At 41.5% G+C, this 24715-nt stretch overlaps 1 protein-coding gene across 5 annotated transcripts in view; it reads right to left on the reverse strand.

Moving 5' to 3' along the window:
- ANK3 (ankyrin 3) overlaps positions 1–24715 on the reverse strand; it is a 378647-nt gene that overhangs the window by 78239 nt on the left and 275693 nt on the right. For all 5 annotated transcript variants that reach the window (XM_090056583.1, XM_090056581.1, XM_090056580.1 and 2 more), the window contains 3 exons: positions 22876–22982; positions 11270–11494; positions 8011–8165 (listed from right to left, as the gene is read on the reverse strand). In XM_090056583.1, coding sequence (XP_089912709.1) covers positions 8011–8165; positions 11270–11494; positions 22876–22982 — 487 coding nt within the window. The remainder of the gene's footprint in view (positions 1–8010; positions 8166–11269; positions 11495–22875; positions 22983–24715) is intronic.

The following is a 24715-nucleotide window of genomic DNA, read 5'->3' on the forward strand; positions in this document are numbered from 1 at the left end:
AAGAGAAGGCTGAGGCCTGTTACAAACTAGTCAGGGGGGACCAGCAGACACTGGGGAAGTCTCTGTTCCCCCGAGCACTACCAGGAGTGACCAGGAATAATGGTCACAAGCTGGCAGAGGGTAGATTTAGGCTAGATATCAGGAGGTACTACTTCACGGTCAGGGCGGTTAGGATCTGGAATCTGCTTCCAAGAGAAGTGGTGCTGGCTGCTACCCTGGGGGCGTTTAAGAGGAGGCTAGATGTACACCTTGCTGGGGTCGTTTGACCCCAGTACTCTTTCCTGCCATGGCAGGGGGTCAGACTAGATGATCTACTTAGGTCCCTTCTGACCCTAGAAACTATGGAACTATATAGTCCATAGCTGCTCCTGCCCTGCTCCAGCCAGGGCTGTGTGGAAAGTTGGGGTCAGCTACTGACATTGACAGCAGTAGCAGTAGCAGTAGTGGTGGGAAATTTTTACATTGCTGATGAGAGATCTTTTAACTACAGCAAGTCATTCTCAAACCATGTACTTAGCATTTGAGAATGTAGGTTGTCACTTACACAAGCTTATGCTTCTCTGAACCAGTTAGTGTTTAAGGTGCCACTCTTCCCTGACTTGACACTCATACAGCTAATTATCTCTATCTTCTTTCTGAAAGATGAGGGCACCTTTACATGTGTTTCATGGAAGGGGGTGTATGGGTTGGGGGGGTGCTTTAATTAGAACAGCTTGGAGAGCTGCTTTAATTAAAGTGCCTGCAGTGTCTTGTGTATTCAGTGTCCTCTGCTTCAAAATGGCAGCAGGGGCGCTTTACTGAAGCTCATTGAAAGAACTTGAGCTAAAGTGCCCCCATTTTGAAGTGCCACCATTTTGAAGTACGGGGATGCTGAATACATTAGATGCAGAGGCTGCTGGAGAGTGCAAACTCCACCAGACTCCATTAATTAAGTCTGCTCCAATGCGCTGTAATTACAGTGCATTGGAGCAATGTCCCCACACATCCACAGGTACCTAGATGCTGATTACTAGCCATGAAGAAACAGCAGCAGCAAATCCAGGCTTTGGGAACATCTTTTTCCTAAGTCTGAAAGTTGACTGTCTGATATGTCTGTGGCTTGGCATTTGAGGTCACAAATATCTTTCCTATGAGGGAATAACCCTGAATCTACCACTTTCCCAATAATATGCTAGCCATATATCTATATGCTAACCTCAAGAACCTGGCACCCAGAAGAAGTGAGAGACCTGCAACCTCTGACAGCTAAGAAAGATTTCCTTTGACTTTAATAGGAGCAGTTTGTTTTGGTAGCTAAAGAACTTGCCTGTAAATCCCAACGTTCACAGAGATTTTTGATTGTATGTAGTTTTAACACATGTTGAGATGTTATAGGCATTCTAGGGGGTCACAATTTAGAACATTTTAGAACTGTATTTTATGCCCAGTTTTACTATCTTTGTGCATCGTTGGCAGATCCAGGATTTTGTAAAAAGAGGTATGGGGGCCGTGATCAGCTGATCTCTGGCCATCAGCTCCCCTATCCCTACCCCAACCCTCAGCTCCCTCTCCCTTCCCTTCTGTTTTCAGCAGCACATCCCCTCCTCTCCTATTTCACCCTTCTGCTGCCTGCCATTACCCCCTGGCTGACACAGGGGCAGGGTAGCTGCACAGCTGCTCCTGCTCTGCTCCAGCTTAGGTTGAGAAGGAAGCCAGGCTCATCTATAGACAGTGACAACAGCAGCAGGTGTAGGCAGGTGTCCCCCCCATGCCATGGGCTGGTGGGGAATACCCATTGAGACTAGGCAAGGAGGGGAAATGTACTTACTGTTGACACTGCACTCACTGGGCACGTCCATACATGCAGGCATGTGCACTTGCAGGAGCTCAAATAGAAGAAGTGCAAATTTGAGCCGGGGCTTTTTGCCTCAGCACAGGTGCCCAGACATGCACTTTGGTGTGAGAGAAACTGTGCCACTTGGGGCAAAATAACCCTGCCTGGCTCCTCCTGGATCTTCAGCCAGGGGAAGCTAGAGCTTGAGGCCAACACCTGTGCTGTCCCCAGCAATATAAAATGCTGCCCTGTCCTGGCCTCAGCAGTACAAAAAGCTGCCCTGTCAAGTAGCTCAGGGTTACTCACTGTCAGGAGCTTCTGGGGACCAGCCAATTGGTACCTAGGGACACTACCCCTTGTGCCAGCTGAACTGCTGAAGCAGCCCTGAGAGTTCCCTGCACTCTTTACCCACTGCAGCAGTCTGGTAGTGGGGGCTGCTGCCTGGCTATGACCTGAAGCTATAGCAAAACCCCTGGTTTTTCTTTTTTAAAATGTTAAAATGTATTCCCTTCTCTTTCCCAACCATTTCTGACCTTTTTCTCTCCCTCTCTATTCCCTATAGATAAGTATAAGTAAGCTAAGATGTAGGATAAGCTTTAAAATTTATTTTAAAGTAGTTGGTTTTATTTTTCTCTCCCTTCTTTGCAAATAAGTGCTCTGCTATTTTGATATAGCTATCCATTGTTTTATAAATGATAATTACTATGTTTGTATTAATTTTTTTTACTGCTTTTATATTGTGTGATTACTGTTTTAGGCCTACATATGTAAGTTAGCATAAGTCATGTCAAGTTTCCATCCTGTAATGTCAACCCTCCAACTTGTGTCCCCTAACCTATGACTCACACCTACCCCTCCTATGTAACTTGGTTCCTGAATGAATGGGGGTGAATGCAAGTGCTTGAGAGACAATGGCAGTAAGTCTAAAAATAGCTCCCCCTGAATGACCAAACCATCAAACACCAATACCAGGACCAACAACACAGCCATTGGAACCACCCTCAGCATTCAAGAAACAAAAGATGAGGCAAACCACCTCAAGGCTGCACATGCTCAGTAAGAACACCTGGAACCCTCTGGAACAGGACTGACATAGCCTGGGCAGGCCCTCCCCATAGGAGATCACAGGTAGCCATAAAAAGGGGTAGTGAAGACTGACTCTTTAGGACACCTTCTCCATCTGGACCTATCCACCTAGAGGCCCTGCCGGCGACTTCCCTCTGGACAACACCTACTGGACAAAGACCCCTTTCCAGCCTGCATAGGTAGCTATCACCCCCATCCCCTCTTCAACCAAGGACTTGGACTCTGTTTCTTTTCCCTACCTGGACTCCGACTCTTCCACCGAGTCTCTTTCTCCTGCTGCCATTGTGAGTGCTTGTGTGTGTGTGGTTGTGTGTGTGTGTGTGTGTGTGTGTGTGAACCAATAACTTCATGAGGCTGTGTAGTGTGTTGTCTGTTTAATAAAACTGTTATTTGGACCCCTGAGTTGGGTTTTATTACAGTCTGGCCCTGCTCCAATCTCTTCGCCTCACCCCTCTAACTTCTGTCTCATTTCTCCCTCTCCTGCTTCTGGCTCACCGCTGCCTCCAACATCTGTCCTGAGCTCCTCTCTGCCTGCAAAACCCCTGTTTTTGTGCCACTGTCTTAGCCCCTGAGCTCCCATGTTTCTGCCTCAGTTTCTTTCCTGGCTGTCTCCTCCTTGCCACCACTTATCTGTCCCCCTCCCCCATAATATCTCAGCTGTCTGCCTCAGTTTCCAGCCTCAAGCACCCAGGTTTCTGTCTCTCTCTCTTTCCTGGCTGTCTTCTCCTTGCCATTGGGCTTTTTCCCCTCGCACCACTGACCTTGAGTAACCTGGGGCCACTTGATCTTAAGTAAACCCCAAGCCTCAGTTCCTCAGCCAGCTTCTCTCTAGTCCACCGAATCCCGGTTCTGGCAACTTTTACTCCCCACACTTTAACTCTCTCATCTTAACTTTCCCCCCAAGTATCCCAGGTACCCCAAGCACACATAACATACCATCCAAGCTAGGAACTTACCTGTGTGTATGTGTAGGTGGGTTATATGTGTACACACACACACACACACACACACAAATAAATAAAAACACACACACGTCATTGTATGCATGATGTACGAATTAGTGATCTGTGTATGTGTACTGAGTGTGCATATATGGACAATTGATTTTTGTCTAACTTTTGGGGTGTATAGTGTATGTGCTTGAATTGGTGGTAGGTATGTATGTGCCTGGGCTGGTTTGGATGTGTATGTGCCTGAGTTGGTAGTGTGCATGTGTATGCACCTAATTGATTTGTGTGTTTGTATATGTGCAACGGTGTCACACCCTCCTGTCTAACAGCACAATATTGAGATCCTGAGAGCTGGCTTGACCCTACAGGGCAGCAAAACATCTGCCAGACCTGGATGGGGACTGCACATTCAGTAGAGGCATCTGCCCCTCTGGGCCAGCTACCAGTGGACTGTGGCTGCAAAGCTGGCCTTTGTGTGGCAGTACTGCCATGTTTGCCCCCTGCCTGGCCATCTGGGCAGCTATCACCGGGAAGATGTTCTGGGTGTGGTGGCCTGCTTTGAGCTATCAAAACATATTCTCCTGACCCCAATTGGCTGGGATGCCAGTTAGGTCTAAGGTGCTAGCTCTGAGCAGGCAGGGTCCTGCCACTAGCCTCTGTAGAAGGAATTCTGGTGTTCCCTGTTTGAAAACTAAAAAATCCCTGACAAAAAAATCCCAAAGTCACTCTGTAAAATACCCCAAAATCCATTTCTCCACAATTAAAACAAAGAAAAAACACTATATAAGAGAGAGAGTGAGACACAGAGAGACAGAGATCAGTTGGGCAATTTTTTATTGATATATTTACTGTGTTAAGGCAATTTGGAAGCCTACCAGTGTCTCTATCATCATAATGAAATTAATTCTAAATACCTATGTTTTGCTGCCCCACACAGGGGCTACAGCCCCCTCCACAGGGGCCTATAGCTGCCTTAGGGGCTACCACCCCCCTGCAGGGCCCACATGCCCCATCCCCACTTGCTCCCCCAGCCCCCAGATTGCTGCACTGTCTGGCCCCATCCTCTGTCAGCTCTTGTAACACCCTGACAGCTACCCCACCCAGCCGTACCCCCTGCCTGCTCCCCCAGGCCTCCCAATGGCTGCCATGCCTGGCCCCCCCGCTTGTATCCCCAGACCCCCCCAGTGACTACCCCCCCAACCTCTGGCATTAAAAAAAAAAAAAGCCTCTTCTCATCGCAGGAGCAGGGACTCTGGGACCTCCTGGCAGAGCTCAGGGCCCAGGCTCAGGCTGCTGGGGCTGTCACCCGGCCCTGCCCTGTGGGTGGGTGGGGGGCCCAGTGACCCCACTGGCAGCTGCTCCTGCCAGTGGGTGCAAGTGTTTTTTGTTTTGTTTTTTAATTGCTGGGATGTTGGGGTGGGGGGGGTCAGTGATCAGGGGGGCCTCAGGGGGGGTCGGGGTGGGGCTAGATGGGGCAGGGATTGGCAGTTTTGGGGGGCAGGCAGGCCTGCTTCAGCACCAGGGCAGGGGTGAACCATAGGGCCATCTCTGTGGAGGACCCAGTCTCTGGTCACCTCAGGGCATGGTCCTGGACCATGCTCTGCCCCCCTTTTTTTCACTGAGGGCTTTTTTGACCCCTGGATATCCAGGGGTCTAATTTTGCCCCCATTTTCTTGTTCCTGCACATGCCTCTTGCAGCGTCTCAAACTCCTTCTGGATGCATCCACTGAGTCCAACTCCCTGTGCAGCTCAGCTGGAACAGGGCAGGAGTGGCTGTGGAGCTCCGCCTGCCCAGAGAGTTTAGCAGGGGGGAGGAAGGGAATGAGAGGGGAGGTGACACTGAGCATGGAGAAAAGGTGGGGAGGGAGACTCTGACCCATTCCACGGACTCAAAAAAAAAGTCTCTGGCTGCAGCTCCTGTGTTGTGGTCCAAAGCGGGGTGTGACTGTGGTACTGAACCCCTTTGGATCTGCCTCTGCTGTGCACCCAAAATGCCAAATTAAGTTAATAGAAATTGGGCAATTGTAAGAAATGCTAAGGAAGTTGCTGATCAATGAATTTTCTCTAGATTGGCCACTAAATACAGGTAATAGAGGAGCCCAATTCAAACAAGCTTCTGCCAAATGAAGAATAATTATATATTACATAATTTTTCAGCTAGGGAGAGATTTTACACTGGGACCTGTATTTATTCAATCCCAATTCATTTCATACATTTGTGGTATAGTACTGGACTGCACTGATTATTTATCTGCTTCAGTTACTTTCCTATTATGAAATCTATTGAACTTTGTGTTTCCAAACCCATCAACACTAATTTTAAGTTTTCTTTCCCAGGTACCTCTTAGCTACTGTTACATTTATTTGAAAATAAACCTTCTCAATAAAACTTCTCCCTAACAAATGGATTTTTGCTGCTGCTATTCATTTTCATATGCTTCTACACTCTATGTTCTTTCATAGAACAAGCTCATTCTTCCATTCCCCATTTCTAAGGTCCAAAAAAAAAACAAAACCAATCAAAATGCTAATCTGTGCTATACCTCAAAACAACCAGGAAACCAACCACAACACTGTCCTACTTTTCTCCCTGCTCTTTATTTTATTTATTACTTAGATTCACCTACTCTAAGACATGGCTGTACTGTAGAATGCAAATGGCCAAGCAGAACCTTGATCATTTGTGTCCAGGTGATTTGAAACCTGCTTAGTTCACAATGGGTTGCCACTCTGCTGTTCATTGCTGTTTTTACTACAATGAGGGCATCCCCTAAACTCCCCTGGCTGCAGCACACATCTGCATTCCAACTGGGCACCCCTTGAAGGGCACCCCTTGAAATAAAAGTTGTAGCAAAAGAACGGAGCACCTCTGCAATCCTGTGCAGTTATTTACTGGGGCTATACATTTCCTGGCTAGTTCACAAACTCTCATATTTGCAGCAGAGCTAGGAGGCGAACCCTGAGAAGTATCTGGGTTCTACTTGTATTAAAGCTGGTTTCATCTAGGTTACTCTGGCTGCTGCACTGTACATTCTGGTCATTTGGGTGTAAACAGTCCCTCTGGTACTCATGGGTGTAAACATTCTTTCATTACAACTGTACCCAAATCAGACTGTGATTTTTCTATAAAAAATACCATGACACAATCAGAACCCAGATTCTGAGATATTTCAGTCATGGTCAGATGTGACAGAATAGGCCCATAGAACACCATCAAAAAACACTTCAAAATATTTTGTAATATGAAATTCATAGTTGAAAACCTCACTGTCTTCGAAAATACATTAAAATGCTTTAAGATGCCTCCTCCTCTGAAAAATTAAGACTGACGTTTCACTTCCAAATATTAACCAGTTTTGACCTATGCTAGAGATCCAACATCACTGGCAGTTCCTGAATGCGTATCCAAAACTACTACCACATGAACATATCCCAAACTGAGTTGGAAGAACAGAAAATCTGTTGAGAGCCTTTGGCATCCCTGTTGCAGTGAGCCTGGCTATATGGCTATAAGACAATGAAAGTAGGCATCATACAATGACATAAAAGATCTGAAATACCTTTCAAAAATAAGTTTTAGTCCTCATGATTTTGAGGAATAAACTGAAAAATGTAACTTGAATGCAACCAAAACTGGTGACATTTGTTTGAAGTAGCAGACACCCCAAATTAAAAGTTCTGAGGGACTCTTTAATGGATTACTTCACACCAGCTGCTCTGGAAGCCTCCCTTACCCCTGTTGTTCCCTTACCAGTAGAGGACTCTTGTGGGCTCAAAATCTAGATGTGATAAATACAGCTCCTATTTGTGTGTCTTTTTGTCTGGATTACCTTAATTTGGTTCTAAACAATAAAAGTATTCTTTGATGCATGTAGAATGGTCTTTTGAAATATGCACTTCAATATGTTACTGCCCCTTAAGTCACTAGGCAGCATAACCATGTAAACTCAGCATGACTTCCAAATAAAGCTTACTGCTATGCCTAAAGGTGTTAACACTAACACTGAAGAATTAATCCTGGCAATTACCTTACTCCAGCATGTTTTCCCCATGTGCTTTCCACAAGACAAATAGTAAAGATCCTATTTTTATATTAACCTGTTTTCTACCTTGTCACAATTGTGCAGAAAAAAATTGTTAAAGCTTTGATATAGTGTTTACCTTCATCCATGCCATTAAGTATTTCATTTAAATCTTCATGTTTGCTGTCATACTGGTGCTCCTTCCATGTTTCACCATTTTCACTTCGAAGGACAATTAATTCTCTTTCCTTTCCTCGCATTGATCCAAAATGTGGAATTTCCACTATAACAGGGCTAAACAAACAAGGAATTTATATTACTTTTAATTATATAGTTCTACACTAATGCTGGTTTTATACAGATTAAATCCTCAATAAAACTATATGCATTTTATAATAAAAAGAAACTTTATGGTAAAAATGATTTCAAAACGGCCAAAGCTGCACAATCCTTTACAATTTAAATTTAAATACATTGACATGTAGTTTAATAATCTGATCACTTGAGCAAGAGTTTTGAAACAGCTGCTTACATGGAAAGTGGATTGAAATTAAGATGAATAAGCATCCATATTTCTTTATCCTGAGACAAAAGAGCACACATACCTCTATTGACTTTTAAATGGCATGGACATAATCAAAGGAAGGATTTGGCCAGCAGCATTTAAAGGGACAATCAGTCAAATTCAGAGAGGCACATGGGTGTGTGTGTGTGTGTGTGTGTGTGTTACATACACATGCTGTAGGGCTGGCTCTAACATATTCACAGAGAAAAATGAAGGGGAAAATTTTTTCCAAATCCTAATATTACTGTTTCTTAAAATTTGAAAAATCCAGTAAATTATTCACCAGTTCCTTTGCATTCTCTGTACATTCAGGCTAATAAACTAGATGGTTTGCTACCAGCCAATTTCAGTTTCTGGTTCTCATACATGAATGCAAGTTTGTAACAGCTGTGTCATAAAAACTGCTAGGAAATGGTTAAATGCTCTCAAAATTGTTTTCTTTCAGTTTAAACAACAGCATAAATACATTGGTAGTAGCTATTTTAAAGCTGTTTTTAAGGGTAGGAGAATAAAACAATACAACTGAATGACCTGACAGTACATCTTATACATAGGACTTCAAGCAAGTAATTAAATGATAACTGAATAATCAAAAGAAACTGCTGTTCTTTTCAAGTGTCACTACTCAACAAGACAATATTTTTACTGAACATCTTACAGACAAGATAAGCATTCTAAAATGTGCTAAAGCAAATTGACCGAAACCATTAAATAGGTAAATAATTATGGATTATGCAGCTTTAAGACATTTAAATAGACAGTATCATTATTTTCCTACAGAGGTTGTAAATTAGAATGTCACCTCTATACAGCAGCTCAGTTAAAGGTAACATCAGAAGATGGGAAAAATAATAATATAAAGGACTGTGCAACCATCAATCAGTCATTTTATTATGTAAGTCACAGAAGCAGCCCTTGTTAATATACAAAATATTTTTAAATGAACCTGTTTACACTAAAAACCAAGGCAACTGGAATTAGACAATGCTAATTTTCATAAAAACAGTAAAAGGGAGAATATTTAATAAATCTCTTTAGAAGCTGTATAAATTCTAGAATTCTGTTATTCTCATCTTAGTCTTTTGACTGGTGATACAGATGGTATATCCCACAATGTATGGTGGGAGTATACAAAAAATTCAAAACATTGTTGCCTAAGTTGGTTATTTTCATGTGCATATCTCAAGTTAAAAAATACAATCTTACCAAAACTAACATTTTAATACAATCTTTGCAGGTTAATGTATCAGATACTGTCTCTGTAAATATTTAGGAACCACACAATTTTGTACATGAAGATTAATAGTAGTCAGTGAGAAGGTATTAAACAGGTATTGAACACAGAACTCTAACTCTAGTATTTTAAAAAAACTTAAGAAACTAAATTTCGTAAGAAAGTTTCACAGGAAACTCAAAAGATGAGAACATTTACTGCCACTTTCTGGATAAATATTGCAACCTCTTTGAGTATTTTATGTTTTTCAAAATGCACCAAATTTTATGTTTGATATTTAATTTTACTCATGTCTACTGCAGCTTAAATGGTTAAGATTTCTCCACAGTTATTAAATATTATTTATTTAGTGATTTATTTTTCCAGCCCAGCCCATTGTTACACATAGGGACACTATGTAAAACTACATACGACAATGCTATTCCTGAAGTTGATCACGTCAGAGCCTGTAAATACCTTCTCTACCACAAAAGTTGAAATTAAACGACTGTCACTCTATATTAAAATGTAATTGATGCAGTTGAAACACTTGAAATTTAAAAAATTACGAAAGCACAGAAGTTATGAAAACAGAATGCTTGCAGTGAATTTCACATGCCTAGAAGCACAAGATAGTTACAGTAGCAGAGCTGTAGTAAGTTAAGCCACTATGATATTCTTTCAGTGACATAAATCAACTGAAAGCTTAAGGAAACTGAAAAAGATTATGGGAATGACAAAACTTGGAAACAAACAAAAACTTGGAGACATTCTGTATCTTTTCTGTAAATATCCTACCCAATAAATTTTGTTCCTTGAGGCCCAAGCTGCAGGATTCGGCTAACCAAGCTCTCACCCTCATTTAGAGGGGGAGGATTGGTAGGAAGATGCAGTTTACTGAATAACATCCATGCAGCAGGAAGAGAAACAAGAAGGGGATATTAGGAACAAGCTGTCATTCCTGACAGAATCAGCAGTTTTTACCAGGGTGCCATTTAATGGTAATGAACAAAATTTATAATTAAAAAAATACCACATCATAGTGGATTGTTTCCCTTAATTTAAACTTTAAAAAAGTCAGATCCTAGCATTTGTAGGAAATGATGCTCTATATTAAGTGCTCTAAAATCACATTGGTGGGCATCTTCCATTAAAATAGGCAGGAGTCATACACATGTCAAGTGGAAAACACAGCCCTACATTTGGAAACTGGTGGATGATTTCAGCAAACTTCCTTATGAGTGATATTCGTCAGGACTTCTATTCAGCCTGAGGGCCAAATCCTGTCCTTGGAGATATATTTATACACACACACACACACTGACATGACTACATTTGACTTCAAAGGGTGTTATTTATGATAAGCCAAGGGCAAAATTTGGCCTTTTACTTTTGGCCTAATGCTTCCATCATCACAACAGCAAAATTTCATCCAAGTCAAAGAGCACGTTTCCTGGTTATGAACAGTAGGATCAAGTCTCATCTGCAGTGTAAGAATTGGAGGCCTACCTTAAAAGATCAAGTTAAGTAGATCCAATAAGTAGCTACTCAGATCCTCAAGGTAAAGAAAATGAAAGATGTAACATGAATATCAACAATGAAATTCATAGAATAACTCACCCTAAAAACTGGGCACCTGCAGGCCCCATTTCTACTAGTCTACTGGCTAATCCTTCTCCTTCAACCATTGGTGGTGGGCTGGCCAGTTTATGTCTCTTTACCAATCGACAGGTGATGCGGGTGGGTGCTGTACATTTGCGCGGTGGAATAATAATTCTCATTCCATGATGGCGACTACCCCTCATTGAACCCCCACGTGCATCAACCATAAAACTAACCAGAAAACTGTAGAGAAAAGGAGATTGTCATTAAAATGGTCAAAAAAAATCAAGAAAGCGTCATTTAACTCAGTAGAAAGTGAAGTGAAATCAACAATTATGAAGAAAGCAACAAGTAACACTATCCTTAAAGCAAAAAACACACTCTCTTCCAGCTAAATTCTGAAGGTAATTTTTACCAGGTTTCTTCCTTAAATTTATACTTAAATTTTAAATAATAAACAAACAAAAAAATCCTATTGGTCTAGTAAAATGATTGTGAAAAATCCATGTACTACTGAATATTTAAGGTTAAAGAGTAAGCATATTTAAGTTATTAGTGTCTTTTAGTGAACTTAAAAATGTTATGCTATGTTCTATAATGTAAAATAATGAATTCTACATGCACAAAAGAACCAGTTTTCCATACTATAAAGAAAACACACCTTCATGTTTTAATATCTGGATCTCATTCCTTCTAAAGGATATCATATATCCATTTTCAAGGAGGCTTAACAAGCTTACAGAATAAATGCCGCATATGATGAGCATAATTATTACATGGTTTTGGTAAATATGCATGAATCAGAATATTAAACATGTCGTTTCCTGTAGACTTAACCCTACTTAAATCATTTATTTTACCACATCATATCAATATGGATGGCTGTGAGAAAACAAATTAACCTAGAAGGAATATTATGACCTTTCCCCCCAGTGTCTTGGATTTCTAAAGAGTTTTTCCCAGTTTCTGTATCTTTTTTAATAATTAAAAGAAAACTAGTTTGCAATAACATCATTTTAAAACTGTATGTTATATTTAAAAGGGAACTCTAATTAAATATACAGTTTAATAAATTATAGTCTACCGCAAATTCAAAAAACACATCTGCCTAAAAATCTAGGTACCCTTGACAAAGATGATAAAACAATAGTAAAAAAAAAAGAAGCTAATCTCACAGTAGCCAATGGGCATTCAATGTTATCTAAAGGATTTGATTACTGATTTTACATTAGAAATGAATAGAACTTGTGTTTTTACTCACTGACTCTGAAATACCATCCTAAGTCTCCATACCATAAGCGCTAAAACATAATGCAACATAAACGTATTGCGATTTTTGGTTACCTCTTTGTTTTCAAATAGAATAGGCAAAATGGATTTAAGTGTTTGGTTTACGGCTTAGAAATAAAATAGTTGCACAAAAATCTCTTATTTATTCCTGGTGAATGACCTGCAAAAAATGGAGTAGCTGTTAATTCCATTACATAGCTCCCATCTTGTCTATGCTACTGCCAGTAGTTCCTACATTTAAGTATCTTAATCCTTAACAGTGGCATAACTAGGGCCAGGTGAACAGAGCAACTGCCCCAGGTGCCAACTTGGAGGAGGGGGTGAAAAAAGCAGCATCCATGCAATTGCAATTGCAACTGCAATTGAGATCTTGGCAGCAAACTGAAGTCATTGCTGCCCCTGCATCCTGCGTGCCCTGCTGATGCTTAACAGAAGAATCCATTCAGTTTTATAGTTTACCTTTTTCCTAAGAAGAAGAGTCACAAATTTAGTCCACATAAAGGTAGAACCTTCTGTATTACCCTGGAAAAGCCCACACAGTTCATCAGGAGCTAAAAGTGACAATATTCATACCATACTGATATTTTATTTTGATTACTGGCAAAATATCATAAATAATAGTAACAAGTTATGGAGCACCTTGGCAAATAATTCATGGAAGATCTTTCCATAAGTTCACTGGGAGGTCACAGTTCTCAGAAGAATACTTGACCAAATATTAGATCTGCAGGTCATTAAAAATTCCTCCAAAAATCTTATAATACTGGGATAATAATTTATTAGAATATAGGAATAATAATTAAAATTTTAAACTATTAAAATAATCCTTAATATTAACCACTTATCTTATACTTCTACTGTATTTAGGTAAGGAACTCTTTTACCAAAATCTGTATACTTGAATGCACAAAAATAAATTTTAGTATCTGTTAATACATTTCTATTTTTTGATTCTCTAGTATTTGATTATTACAATCACATAAATAAGATTCTATATCTCGTCTTTAAATTGGTCTTTATTCTTTTTGTACCTCCCATATTTAATGCTATTGAAGAAAAATTACAACTAAACTAGAACTCTAGACTATAGACTAGGAAATTTATTGGCTATGAACTTAGCTGAATTTATGATTTAAAGTCAATAAGAGAGTATCTTTTTGCTAACAGATGTTGAAATTTGCTTTTCTCCTTCCTTTGGTTATAGAACATTATTTATCTTTCATAATGTTTATGCTACTTTTCTTTCCTATAACTGCTTTTTATGGTAGATAGGATTTCACTGAGCCTACCAGGGAAATGTCAATGGTAGGCTCTTCAAAGCAGACAGGCAGCAAGCCAGTTGCTGACTCGCTGTGAAAAGGTTTCAAGGGGTATGTTAACATTTACAAAGCAAAATAAAATATTAAACAAGGGTACTGTATGGACTCCTTACAGCTTTGCTGTGTTTTCCTAAGTTTCCATGTTATGGACCAGCTACGAACATAGGGCCAAATCAGACAAAATATACATATATGAGAAAAAGATAGGCAAGTAGAACATAGGTAATGTGTCCTGTTCATCTATAACTATGGAGAGGTATGCTTGGTGTATATTCCATAGAGAAAGCTGCAGAAACTATTCTGTGGCTAAGGATCTTTATCAATGAGTTTTAGTGAGGATAGTCCTTGGCTTGATTGCTTCACATCTTCTACAGATAACATTGTTCTACACTGCACTACAGGTGGGAAACTGTCCTTTGTGTCTGAGTATTTTAAATCAGCTTGTAACCAACATAATGAAAAAACTAATTTATATAAATGGTCCTACACAAAAAGTAATGTTAAGGTGTTATTCACCGGACTAATATGCTACACCTAAACAGGGAATAAGTGACAATCCCAGGCAGCCAGAAAGAGTACAGAATATGAGCAAATACTAAAATATCAGTAGCCATATTTTAAAGGTATTTTTAAAGGTCAATACTTCAAACCATTTTAGTTTTAACTGATGGAGTCAAATGCCTAATGATCTTTAAGAATTTAGCCTTAAGTCTTGTGTCTACACTGCAGTCTGTAGTCTGTAGTACTGTATAGGGAATCCTGAACTAGCTTTAAGTGAGCTACCTTAGGTACCAAAAGAAAACTAGCCACAGTAGCACAGAGCTCAGCACAGGCTAATTTCCTTTGCTTCTTGGCAGTCAGTTTTCTGGACATCCTCTTAAACAGAGACTGATCTTTAAAAACATTATCAAATACAAGAAAATATCATTATTACCAACAACACATTTGTTATTTACTCATTTCATTTTCAAAGGAGCAACTTCCCATTTTAAAAACATAATGTGGATATTTTCAAACAATACTTCATGCACAGTTTCTATCAAAAGGATTAGTAGCTGATGTTTACGTAAATTAATGCCTGGCTAATAATAGAAGCTACAGTATGATCTCTAAAACACAAATCTAAAAGCTAAACAACAAACGTTCTACTTTAATTACAGAAAGGGATGAGGATAGATGTGGATGTACTACAAACATCTACACAGTTTGACTGTGGAAAAAGAGTTAACATAAAGAAAACAAAATGAGGATTCACAGAAAGGACATAGTTATCACCTTGAATCATACTGGGGAAGTGGAGAGGAATAGCTGTAAAATAATTTAGAAAGCAAAAGGGAAAAATTAATATAAGATAATTAGAAGCAAGCAACAGAAAATGTCAATAAGCAAAGGAAATGTAGCAATCAGAAAAATAATGAAAGCAACACATTCAGGGAGCAAATTTAAACATTTTTTAGCTTTTGTTTTATATACCACTTGTTTGGAGATATGCTGTACATTGTGTGGGAAGTGGGCGGGGAAACATTTCTAAATGCACAGTTACTTTTAAATAATGTCTCAGTAACTTCCATTAGTACCAATGCAAATTGGATGAGTACAAGTAGAGCCAAAAAAAGACCACAACATACCTTAAAGAAAAAACAAAAATCAAGTTGCAAATTCTTTGACAAAATGGCAAAAACCTTGCTTCATTATGTATGTTGGAAAATCAGCTATTGTGCTTTTATGCAGCTGTTAAATTTTCCCATGACTACATAGAAAGAGTGATATAGCTGGGAATCTTAAAAGGATGTAACTTCCTTATATGACATTAATAAAACTGCTCTTGGAACCAAGCTTTTAACAGTCAAGAGCAGGGTTTGGCAACCTTAGTCAGTATAGGCTGGAGTCTGCAACCCAGTTGTGGCTGTGGCCTAGATATCTCTGCCCCGCTCCCCCGAGTGGCCAGCTGTCTTTACTGATTCTTGCTGCTGATTCCCAGTCCCTCTGCAGCAAGACAAGTGCACAAACCACCATGCAACAGAGGGAACACAGCATGGCGTAGCTCCATGCCACTGATTCCCCGTGCCAGACTGGATCTCTTTGCAGGCTGGATGCAGTCTTCAGGCCCTAAGTTGTTGATCCCTGGTCTAGACAGACAAGAGTATATTATGCTTAACCTGACACATGGTACATTTAAAAATCTACAATCCAAATTTCTGAGCTTCTTATTACATTATTGAACTCACTTTCATTGTGCTAAGGAAGCAAAAGGATGAAAAAGTGCAACATGAAACAGAAAAATGAAATTTAATAAGGCATGTGTGAAGCATTACATCTGGGCTAGGGACAGATATTACACATAAACTGGATTAAGTGATCAGAAACTGGTTTAAACTTGTAACAGAACAGATGTTCAGTGCACATAAACCAGTTTGAGATAAGCTTGGCTGAATGTAGTATCAGACTTAACTGATATCGTTCATGCAGTGTCTGACCCAGACCCCTTGCTGGCTTAAGATAACCCAGACACCCCAGCATCTCGGCATGCTCTCTGGGCTGGGCAGGGCTCTCGGCTCCACAGCAGGGCTGGCCCCTCTCCTTTGCTCCCTGGCTGGAGCTCGGCACAGACTTTCAGGCACAAAGCATCTGTCTGGCTTCTCCATGCTAAGTAGGGATTATTCCCCACTCCCCTCTGCCTTACACAGAAACCTCAGCATTAGCTAGCAGACCATGTGCTGGCTGAAGTCTGGGCTGTGAGAGAGGACAGAGGCAGACCTGCATTTTGGAGGTAATTAACAGGTATTTAACGTCCTTCTTTGGAAGAGCAATTTAAGAAAAGGTCCATTAGTTAATGGAGAGAGACTTTGTTTTCTTAATGAGTTAATAAATAGTTAGGTGTGATAAACATTCCCTGCTGGGCAGCTCAAAAGAGGGAGGAATAATCAGAGCATCCTGTCATGGCCTGGCCACACCCACCTCAGCTCTGCCCCGTGGAAGTAAAGGGAGGGCTGCTCTAGTGCCCCCCTGGCTTCTAGCCTGAACCATTTCAGGAATGTCTTTGCATTTCTGGGATGTCTGTCTGGGTTAGAAACTAATTCAGCCTAGTCAGACTAGACTGACCTCCAAAGATTGAATCAATTCAGGCTTTTTGAATGTCTGTCCCTAGCCCTAAAAAGCTTAAGGCAAAAGAACCTGGAGAGTTTACCAAATTTGTGCTCTACTACTGCACAGATTTGTGATTTCTTGGTGAATTCCAGGGTAATATAGTACTCACTAAGTACAAAATTCAAAGCATACACTAGCAGAAAAAACATTTAAACTCACAAAAAACAATTCTGGCTTAAAAGAAGAAAGGTTTGAAGATTCTAACATAATGCCAAAATTCCCTCCTATCCTCAGATTCACTGATATGGGGCTAGATCTTCAACTCCTTGAATACTTTTTCAGTCAAGTAGAAACATTGTGTAAAATTTATATCTCTTCTGAGTGTGTGTAACTGAGAAAAAGTGATAACCAAACTTAAGATGACTGTTTTTCCCTAATTTGACAGCTATATTTGGACAATATACTGTAGGTAAAAGTTTCAGAACAGCATTCTATGACTTAAGAGGAGTGCTAAGTATGTGAAGAATGCCATTGATATTGGTATGCAAAATTATCCATGATTTCAAAGGTAACTGATAGAAGATAATTTCAGATGGACTACCAATACAAAATGGCATCAGAGAGACTTGGTGGGACAAGTCAAAGGAGTGGATTATTGGGACAGAATAGCTTCATTAGGAAGGAAAGAGATGGGGACAAAGGTATTGTCTTATATACCAAGAATTTATATACCAGTTCTGAAATTCAGGAAAAGGCAAGGAAAAATTTCTTGAATGCCTGGAAAATAAAAGGGAAAACGAATAGGAGCAATACCCATGTGCAATATACAGCCTTATTACAATGAGGAGGTGGATTAGCATCCAAAAGGCAGGTACTTTAAGAACCCATACATCTTTGGGGCAAGCAATGTAGCAGGACAAAAAGGTTCTGGAACAAATTATTAATCAACATATAAACATCTGAAAGATAATATGATGAAATATAACCAACAACATTCCTTCTAAGGAGTAGCCGTCCATGAGTGCGCTGCCTCAGTCCGGCATGGGACACTTACTGAAGGGGGCTGAGGACTGGGGCCTGGGCCCAGAGGCTGGAGTTGAGAGGCCAGGGGTCAGAGGCTGGAGCCGAGAGGCTGGGCGCCAGATGCTGGAGCCGGGGGCTGGAGCACTTTCCCCACATCTGGGGGGCTGCCAGCCCCTTGCAGCAGCCTCCATCCCTGCCTTGCTACTCCTCACAGAGCAGCCACTTCCTGCCCCAAGTGAGGCTTCGCTGGCTCCAGGACACTGCTCCGCTGCCCCGCATTTCCTCAGGGAGTGAGGAGGCACATAGCACAGGGCAGGGAACAAAGGAGTGTCACCTACTCCCCAAGGTGTGGCAAGGCAGGGATAGAGGCTGGGGTGGGGGGCTGGCACAGGCTCCAGAAGCTCTGGGGAAGTGCTCCACTCCCTGCCCTGGTGCCACGTGCCTCCTTGCTCCCCGAGGCAAAGCAGGGGAGCGAAGCACTTCCCCAGAGCCAGCAGAGCCTGCACCAGGCTCCTGCCCCCACCTCACCTAGGAGCTTACCTTCAGCTCCTCTCCCAGTGCACGGCCTTGAAAAGGCTGTGCGCGGCCAGACTTTTAGTTGTGCACAGCCACACAAGCACGCACCTTAGAGGGAACCTTGATAGCTAACACAGATTTGTCTGACAAATCCTGCAAAGCCATCTAACTGACTTCTTTGATCTGGTAACTATGATGCAGGACACAAAGGAAGTAGATGTGACTTTAATAAGACTTTTTAGTAATCTTGACTTCAGTAAGACTTTTGATACTGTCCCAAATATTCCCATCAGTAAACTACGGCCCAAATGAAATCACCATCAGGCGAGGACACAACCAATTAAAAAGCCACACACATAAAAAGTATTTATCAATCATCTGCTGTCCATCTGGAAATTTATTACAAGTGACATCCTACAGAGGGCTGTCCTTGGCCAGGTTTTGCTCAACTCTTTCCATAATGACTTGACTGATGCAAATAGAGTACAATTATACGAGTTATTTGTAAGACCAGACTGGGAGGGTTCGAAAGCACTTTGGCTAACAGGATCAAATGCAAGATGATCTTGGTAAAGCGGAGAAATTATCTGAAATAAAATTAAATTCAATAAGGGCAAGCGCCAAGGACCTTTCAGAAAGAGAAATTAAATATACAATATCAACTATGGAATAACTGATATGGTTGTAGAACTGCTCAAAAGAATCAGGGGTTATTGTAGATCATACAATACTACAACAAGAGTCTGTAATATGATGCTGTTGCAAAGATGTCAAATTTATTCTAGGATGTATTAACAGGAGCATTGTATGTAAGACAAGAAAGGTAATTTTTCTGCTTTACTCAGCACTGATATGACCTCACTTGGGGTATTATGTCCTGCCATCACATTTCAAGAAAGATGGGGACAGTTTGGAGAAAATATATGGAGAGTTCAGACGAGAGCAACAAGAATTGAGAAGATGTTGGAAATACCTGACGTATAAGGAAAGAGAAAAATTTGTAGAAGGGAGGATTAAAGGTAATGTGGTAATAGTCTTTCGATATATATGAAGTTGCTGAAAGAAGAGCAGTGATCATTTATTTTTTATGTCAATTAGACATGGGGCAGGAAACAAATCAGTATAATTAACAACAAAATGATTTAGGCAATGGAGGCTGGAAAAGGCTATGTAGGAAGGGTGTGAAATCTCTTTCACAACAAGTTTTTAAAAGCAGGTTAGACAACTATTTGTCGATAGTCTAGGTATACAGATTCTGTGTTAGGGTAAAGGACTGGACAAGATTAGGTTCATTCTAGCCCTATGATTCTATGATAGTGGGTAGACTTTTGGTCTTAATCTCTTCCTACTTTGTATTTATGTTAGCCACATGTTAACCAGGTGCTTTGCTAGATCAGGGCTTCAGAATCCAACTGTAAGTTCTTACCTACTTTTTATATTTATACTTTGTTTAAGCACATAGAATTATAGAATCATAGAGTCGGAAGGGACCTAGACAGATCATCGAGTTCGACCCCTTGCCATGGGCAGGAAGGAGCACTGGGGGTGGGAGGGGTCATAAGACCCCAGCCAGGTGCCTCCAGTCTCCTCTTGAAGATTTCCAGGGAAAGCAAGAGCACCACCTCTCTGGGAAGCCTATTCCAGGCTCTGGCCACCCTTACAGTGAAGTAGTTCTTCCTCATATCTAACCTAAACCTATCCTCCCTCAGCTTGTGGCCATTGTTCCTAGTGACTCCAAGGGGGGCCCTGGTGAACAGACTTTCCCCGAGTCCCTGCTGGTGGCCCCTAATAAGGTTGTAGGCAGCCACAAGATCCCCCTCAGTCTCCTCCTGTGAAGACTGAAGAGATTCAGGTTCCTCAGCCTTTTCTCAGAGGGCTGGCCACGGAGGCCCCCAACCATATGAGTGGCCCTCCTCTGGACCCTCTCCGGGTTCTCCACATCTCTTTTGAAGTGCAGCACCCAGAACTGGACACAGTACTCCAGCTGCGGCCTAACCAGTGCCGCATAGAGGGGGAGCAAGACCTCTCTGGACCTGTCGGTGATGCCCCTGTTGATGCATGACAGGGTACGGTTGGCTCTGCCTATTGCTTCATCTCATTGGCGACTCATATTCATCCTGGAGTCAATCCTGACTCCAAGATCCCTCTCTGCCTCTGTGCTGCCAAGAGGGTCAGCCCCTAACCTGTAACCATAATGCTGGTTCCCTCTCCCCAGGTGCAGCACTCTGCACTTGTTCTTCTTGAACCGCATCCTGTTCAGATCCGTCCACTTCTCTAACCGATCCAGGTCTGCCTGGATGCAGTCCCTGCCTGCTGGTGTATTCACTTTACCCCACAGCTTGGTATCATCAGCAAACTTCAACAGGGTGCTCTCCACACCCTCATCCAGGTCGCTAATGAAGATGTTGAACAGCACCGGCCCAAGGACCAAGCCATGGGGGACTCCACTGCCCACACCTTCCAGGTTGACATCAACCCATCCACCTCTGGGTGCATCCCTGGAGCCAGTTTGCCACCCTTGTGACTGTGCATTCATCAGTGCCACAGTCCCTCAGCTTGCCCACCAGAATTGGGTGGGACACTGTGTCGAAGGCCTTCTGGAAGTCCAAGAAGATGACATTGACTTCCTCCTTCACAGCTAAGCTTTTTGTTATCTGGTCATAGAAAGAGACCAGGTTAGTCAGGCAGGATCGGCCTGGCACAAACCCGTGTTGGTTACCCCTCAACCTCACTTCCCCTGCAGGGCTCTCACAAATGTGGCCCTTGATAATTTTTTCAAAGACCTTCCTCAGGATAGAAGTGAGGCTGACTGGTCCGTAGTTGCCAAGCTCTTCCTTCCTCCCCTTCTTGAAAATAGGGACCACGTTGGCCCTTTTCCAGTCCTCAGGGACTTGGCCTAAGCACCAGGAGTCCTCAAACAGCCATGCCAATGGCTCCACAACGACATCAGTGATTTCCCTCAGCACCCGCGGATGAAGGTCATCCAGGCCCGCTGACTTGGATACCTCTAAGCCCTCCAGGTAATCCTTAACTAGGTCTGAACTAACAGTCGGGGGACTCGCATCCTTCCTGGGCCTTTCTACACTATCACCCAAGAGCACCCCATTGTCAGCAGGCAGGAACACAGAGGCAAAGAACTTGTTAAAGAGTTCTGCCTTCTCTCGTGTGTCCGTCACCAACTGCCCTTCCCTGCCCCCTAGGGGTCCAATGTTACCCTGAGACTTCTTCTTGCTACTTATATACTTGAAGGACTTTTTGTTATCCTTAATAACAGAACAACAGATTTTTTGTTATCCTTAATTCCGGAAGCTAACCTAAGCTCCAGTGCTGCTTTAGCTTCCCTTACCAAATCCCTACAAGCTCGGGTCAGGGAAGTCTACTCCTCCTTTGTCCCTGCCCCCTGCTTCCACTTCCAGTCCACTTTTTTCTTTGCCCTCAGGCCAGCCTGGATATCCGCACTCAGCCATGAAGGTTTCTTGGACCCTTCTCCCGCCTTCCTGCGCAGTGGAATTGTGTCCTGCTGCGCCCCAAGGATAGCCTCCTTGAGGAAGGACCACCTTTCCTGGACCCCCATAGTAGATACACATGTTTATGTGACTTGTGTGACTGGGGCACAGAAGCATAGAGACAAAGGCATAGGCCTTAGTCTTAACTCTGCTTATGTTTTTTATTTTAACTGCACCCATTACATTGTAATTAATGGAGCTTGCCATAAAATGAAAAAGATAGAATATGAAATTTTGTTTCCTTTTCTTGTTAATTTTTCCCTATGATTTATATGTTAGGGTAAGCTTCAACATATCTCACAAACACTGTTCCTCTAGGAATTTAACTTAATCATTTATACTATCCAGACACTGGTGTAAAAGTGATGCTTTATGGGTAAATGAATGGTATAATTCATGTCAAAACACTAATTTGGGGGAAGAATGGGGAGGAATTTCAGAGATGCAAATAACATATTATCTAACTGGGCCCCATTTTTATGGAAAAAAAGAGACAGTAAGCATAGCATCATATCTTTAATTTTATATTTAATATAATTTCATGTAATGCAATTGAAATAATCTTAAAACATTTAAAAATCAAAACACAAGCAAAAGTAAAACAGGCTTACTATAAAAAGCTCTATGGGAAACCAGCTTTTATTAGCACTCAGAAACTTAAATATGGAGGTCCGTTTCCAGTATGATATGTAGGAATTTAGCTTCACAAATCCTATTATGTGCTCTCATTGAAGTCAATTTGAGTTTTACCTAGTGCAAAATCTGGAGAGTTGCCTGGGTTCAACTGGAACAGGACTAGACTCCATATTACTGATTGCTGTAGGTTATAATTTCCAGTTAACAGTACAGTTTCACATTTAATGACAAAGAAAATGTGACCTACCCAGAATGGATGGGACTTGAGACAAGGTTTACATTGTCCAAGGTGTCTGCAGCCCAGCTATAATGTCTGAGTGAATCAGAATCAAATTCCCTTGGGAATGACAGGTGCTTTAAAAAAAGATAAACAAAAATTTAAGAGTCAACATAAAAAAATCAAACATTTGTGCCTAGTAAGTACCTCTCAACTGTACTATTTTAAATGAAAGTATATTTTCACTTGGCACAGTCCTACTGATCTTCTGCCATCAATTATTTTCTCAGAAACACATAATTCTTAAAGACAAGTTAAAATCAACTCTACAAAATTTCCTTCTTTTCTGGTTTTGCTCCATTGTAACTTGGTCCTAAATTGAGGTCCAATATTATATATGCACAAGTTCAAGATTAAATTAAACAGAATTGTTTCCACTTACCTTGTAATTAAATACCATGGTGATGGGCACTACAAAATGTTTAGACAGAAAATTCCTTAGGAATCCATGCAGGGATAGGGCCTGCAGGGTTTATTCAGAATAAGCTTTGGGGTTTGGCAGGAGCTGGGATTTCATGGACTTTCACAGTCTTTGTGGTGTGATATGGAGTTCACCTTACAGACCTTCTGCACTAGCTTGAAAACTATTTCTGGAGTGCTAGCTGTTCCTACTCACTCTCTTAAATATTGTGCTAACCTGGTACAGTTATTGATAGATTCATAGGTTGTAAGGCTGGAAGGGACCTTGGAAGATCATTGGGTCCAGCCCCCTGCACCAAGCAGGAAAGATAACGGGGGTCAGATGACCTCAGCAAGGTGACTGTCCAGTCTGCTCTTGAAGATTTCCAGGGTAGGTGATTGCACCACCTCTAGAGGGAGCTTATTCCACAGTCTGGACACCACCCTAACTGTGAAGATGTTTTCCTAATGTTGAGCCCAAAACAGTTTTCCAGGAGGTTGTGGCCATTACTCCAGGTTTTCCCCATGGGTGCCCTCATGAACAGTTGTTCACTGAGCCCTAGATGTAAACCCCTGATGTAGTGGTAAGCTGCTACCAAGTCTCTTGTCAACCTTCTCTTTTTCAAGCTGAAGAGTCCCAGGTCCCTCAGCCTTTCTTCGTATGGCTTGCTGTGCAAGTCTCTAAACATACAGGTGGCCCTTCTCTAGACTCTCAAGTTTTACTATGTCTTTGTTAAAGCGCAGTGCCCAGAACTGGATGCAGTACTCCAGTTGGGGGTCTCACTAATGCTGAGTAGAAAGGAAGAATCACATCCTTGGTTTTGCTGGAGATGCATTGATTGATGCATGCCAGAGTATTATTTGCCCTTCTGCCAACAGTGTCACACTGCCAGCTCATATTCATACTGTGGTCTATTATTACCCCCAGGTGCTTTTGCTGGCTCTTTTGTATTGTAGTTAAATTACATAATTTAAATATAAATATAGGCAAGGAAAACCATACTAAACTAATACTGACAGACTTCCAGCTGCAAATATGTCAAGGGCTGGTTCCCTGACATGTTAGTGAATTACAAAGAAAATGTATCCTTTTCGTAAGGTCTGAGTAGAAATCAAAACAAAACCCTTTTCAGTGAAAAGTTTATTTTAGTGTCTAATAGTACATTTCCAAACATTCTGTGCACAGTGGTTTTACCTTATGATGGTGAAGAGCACCTTGGCAATAAATTCCTTCTTTCTTTCCTTCCTCAAAATTAATCCCACTGTTTAAGTCATCAAATCCTATATGACCATATTTTCATTGTGAGGTATTCAAATGATATAAATACTACTAAAAGATTCAGGGTGTACTATCACCCTGTGCCAAGAAAACAGCTTAGTACACATAGGGCACATCCAGACAAGTGTGCAC

Source organism: Crocodylus siamensis, chromosome 7, assembly GCF_052110815.1.
Source record: "Crocodylus siamensis isolate JL-2025a chromosome 7, ASM5211081v1, whole genome shotgun sequence".
Lineage (NCBI taxonomy): Eukaryota > Metazoa > Chordata > Crocodylia > Crocodylidae > Crocodylus > Crocodylus siamensis.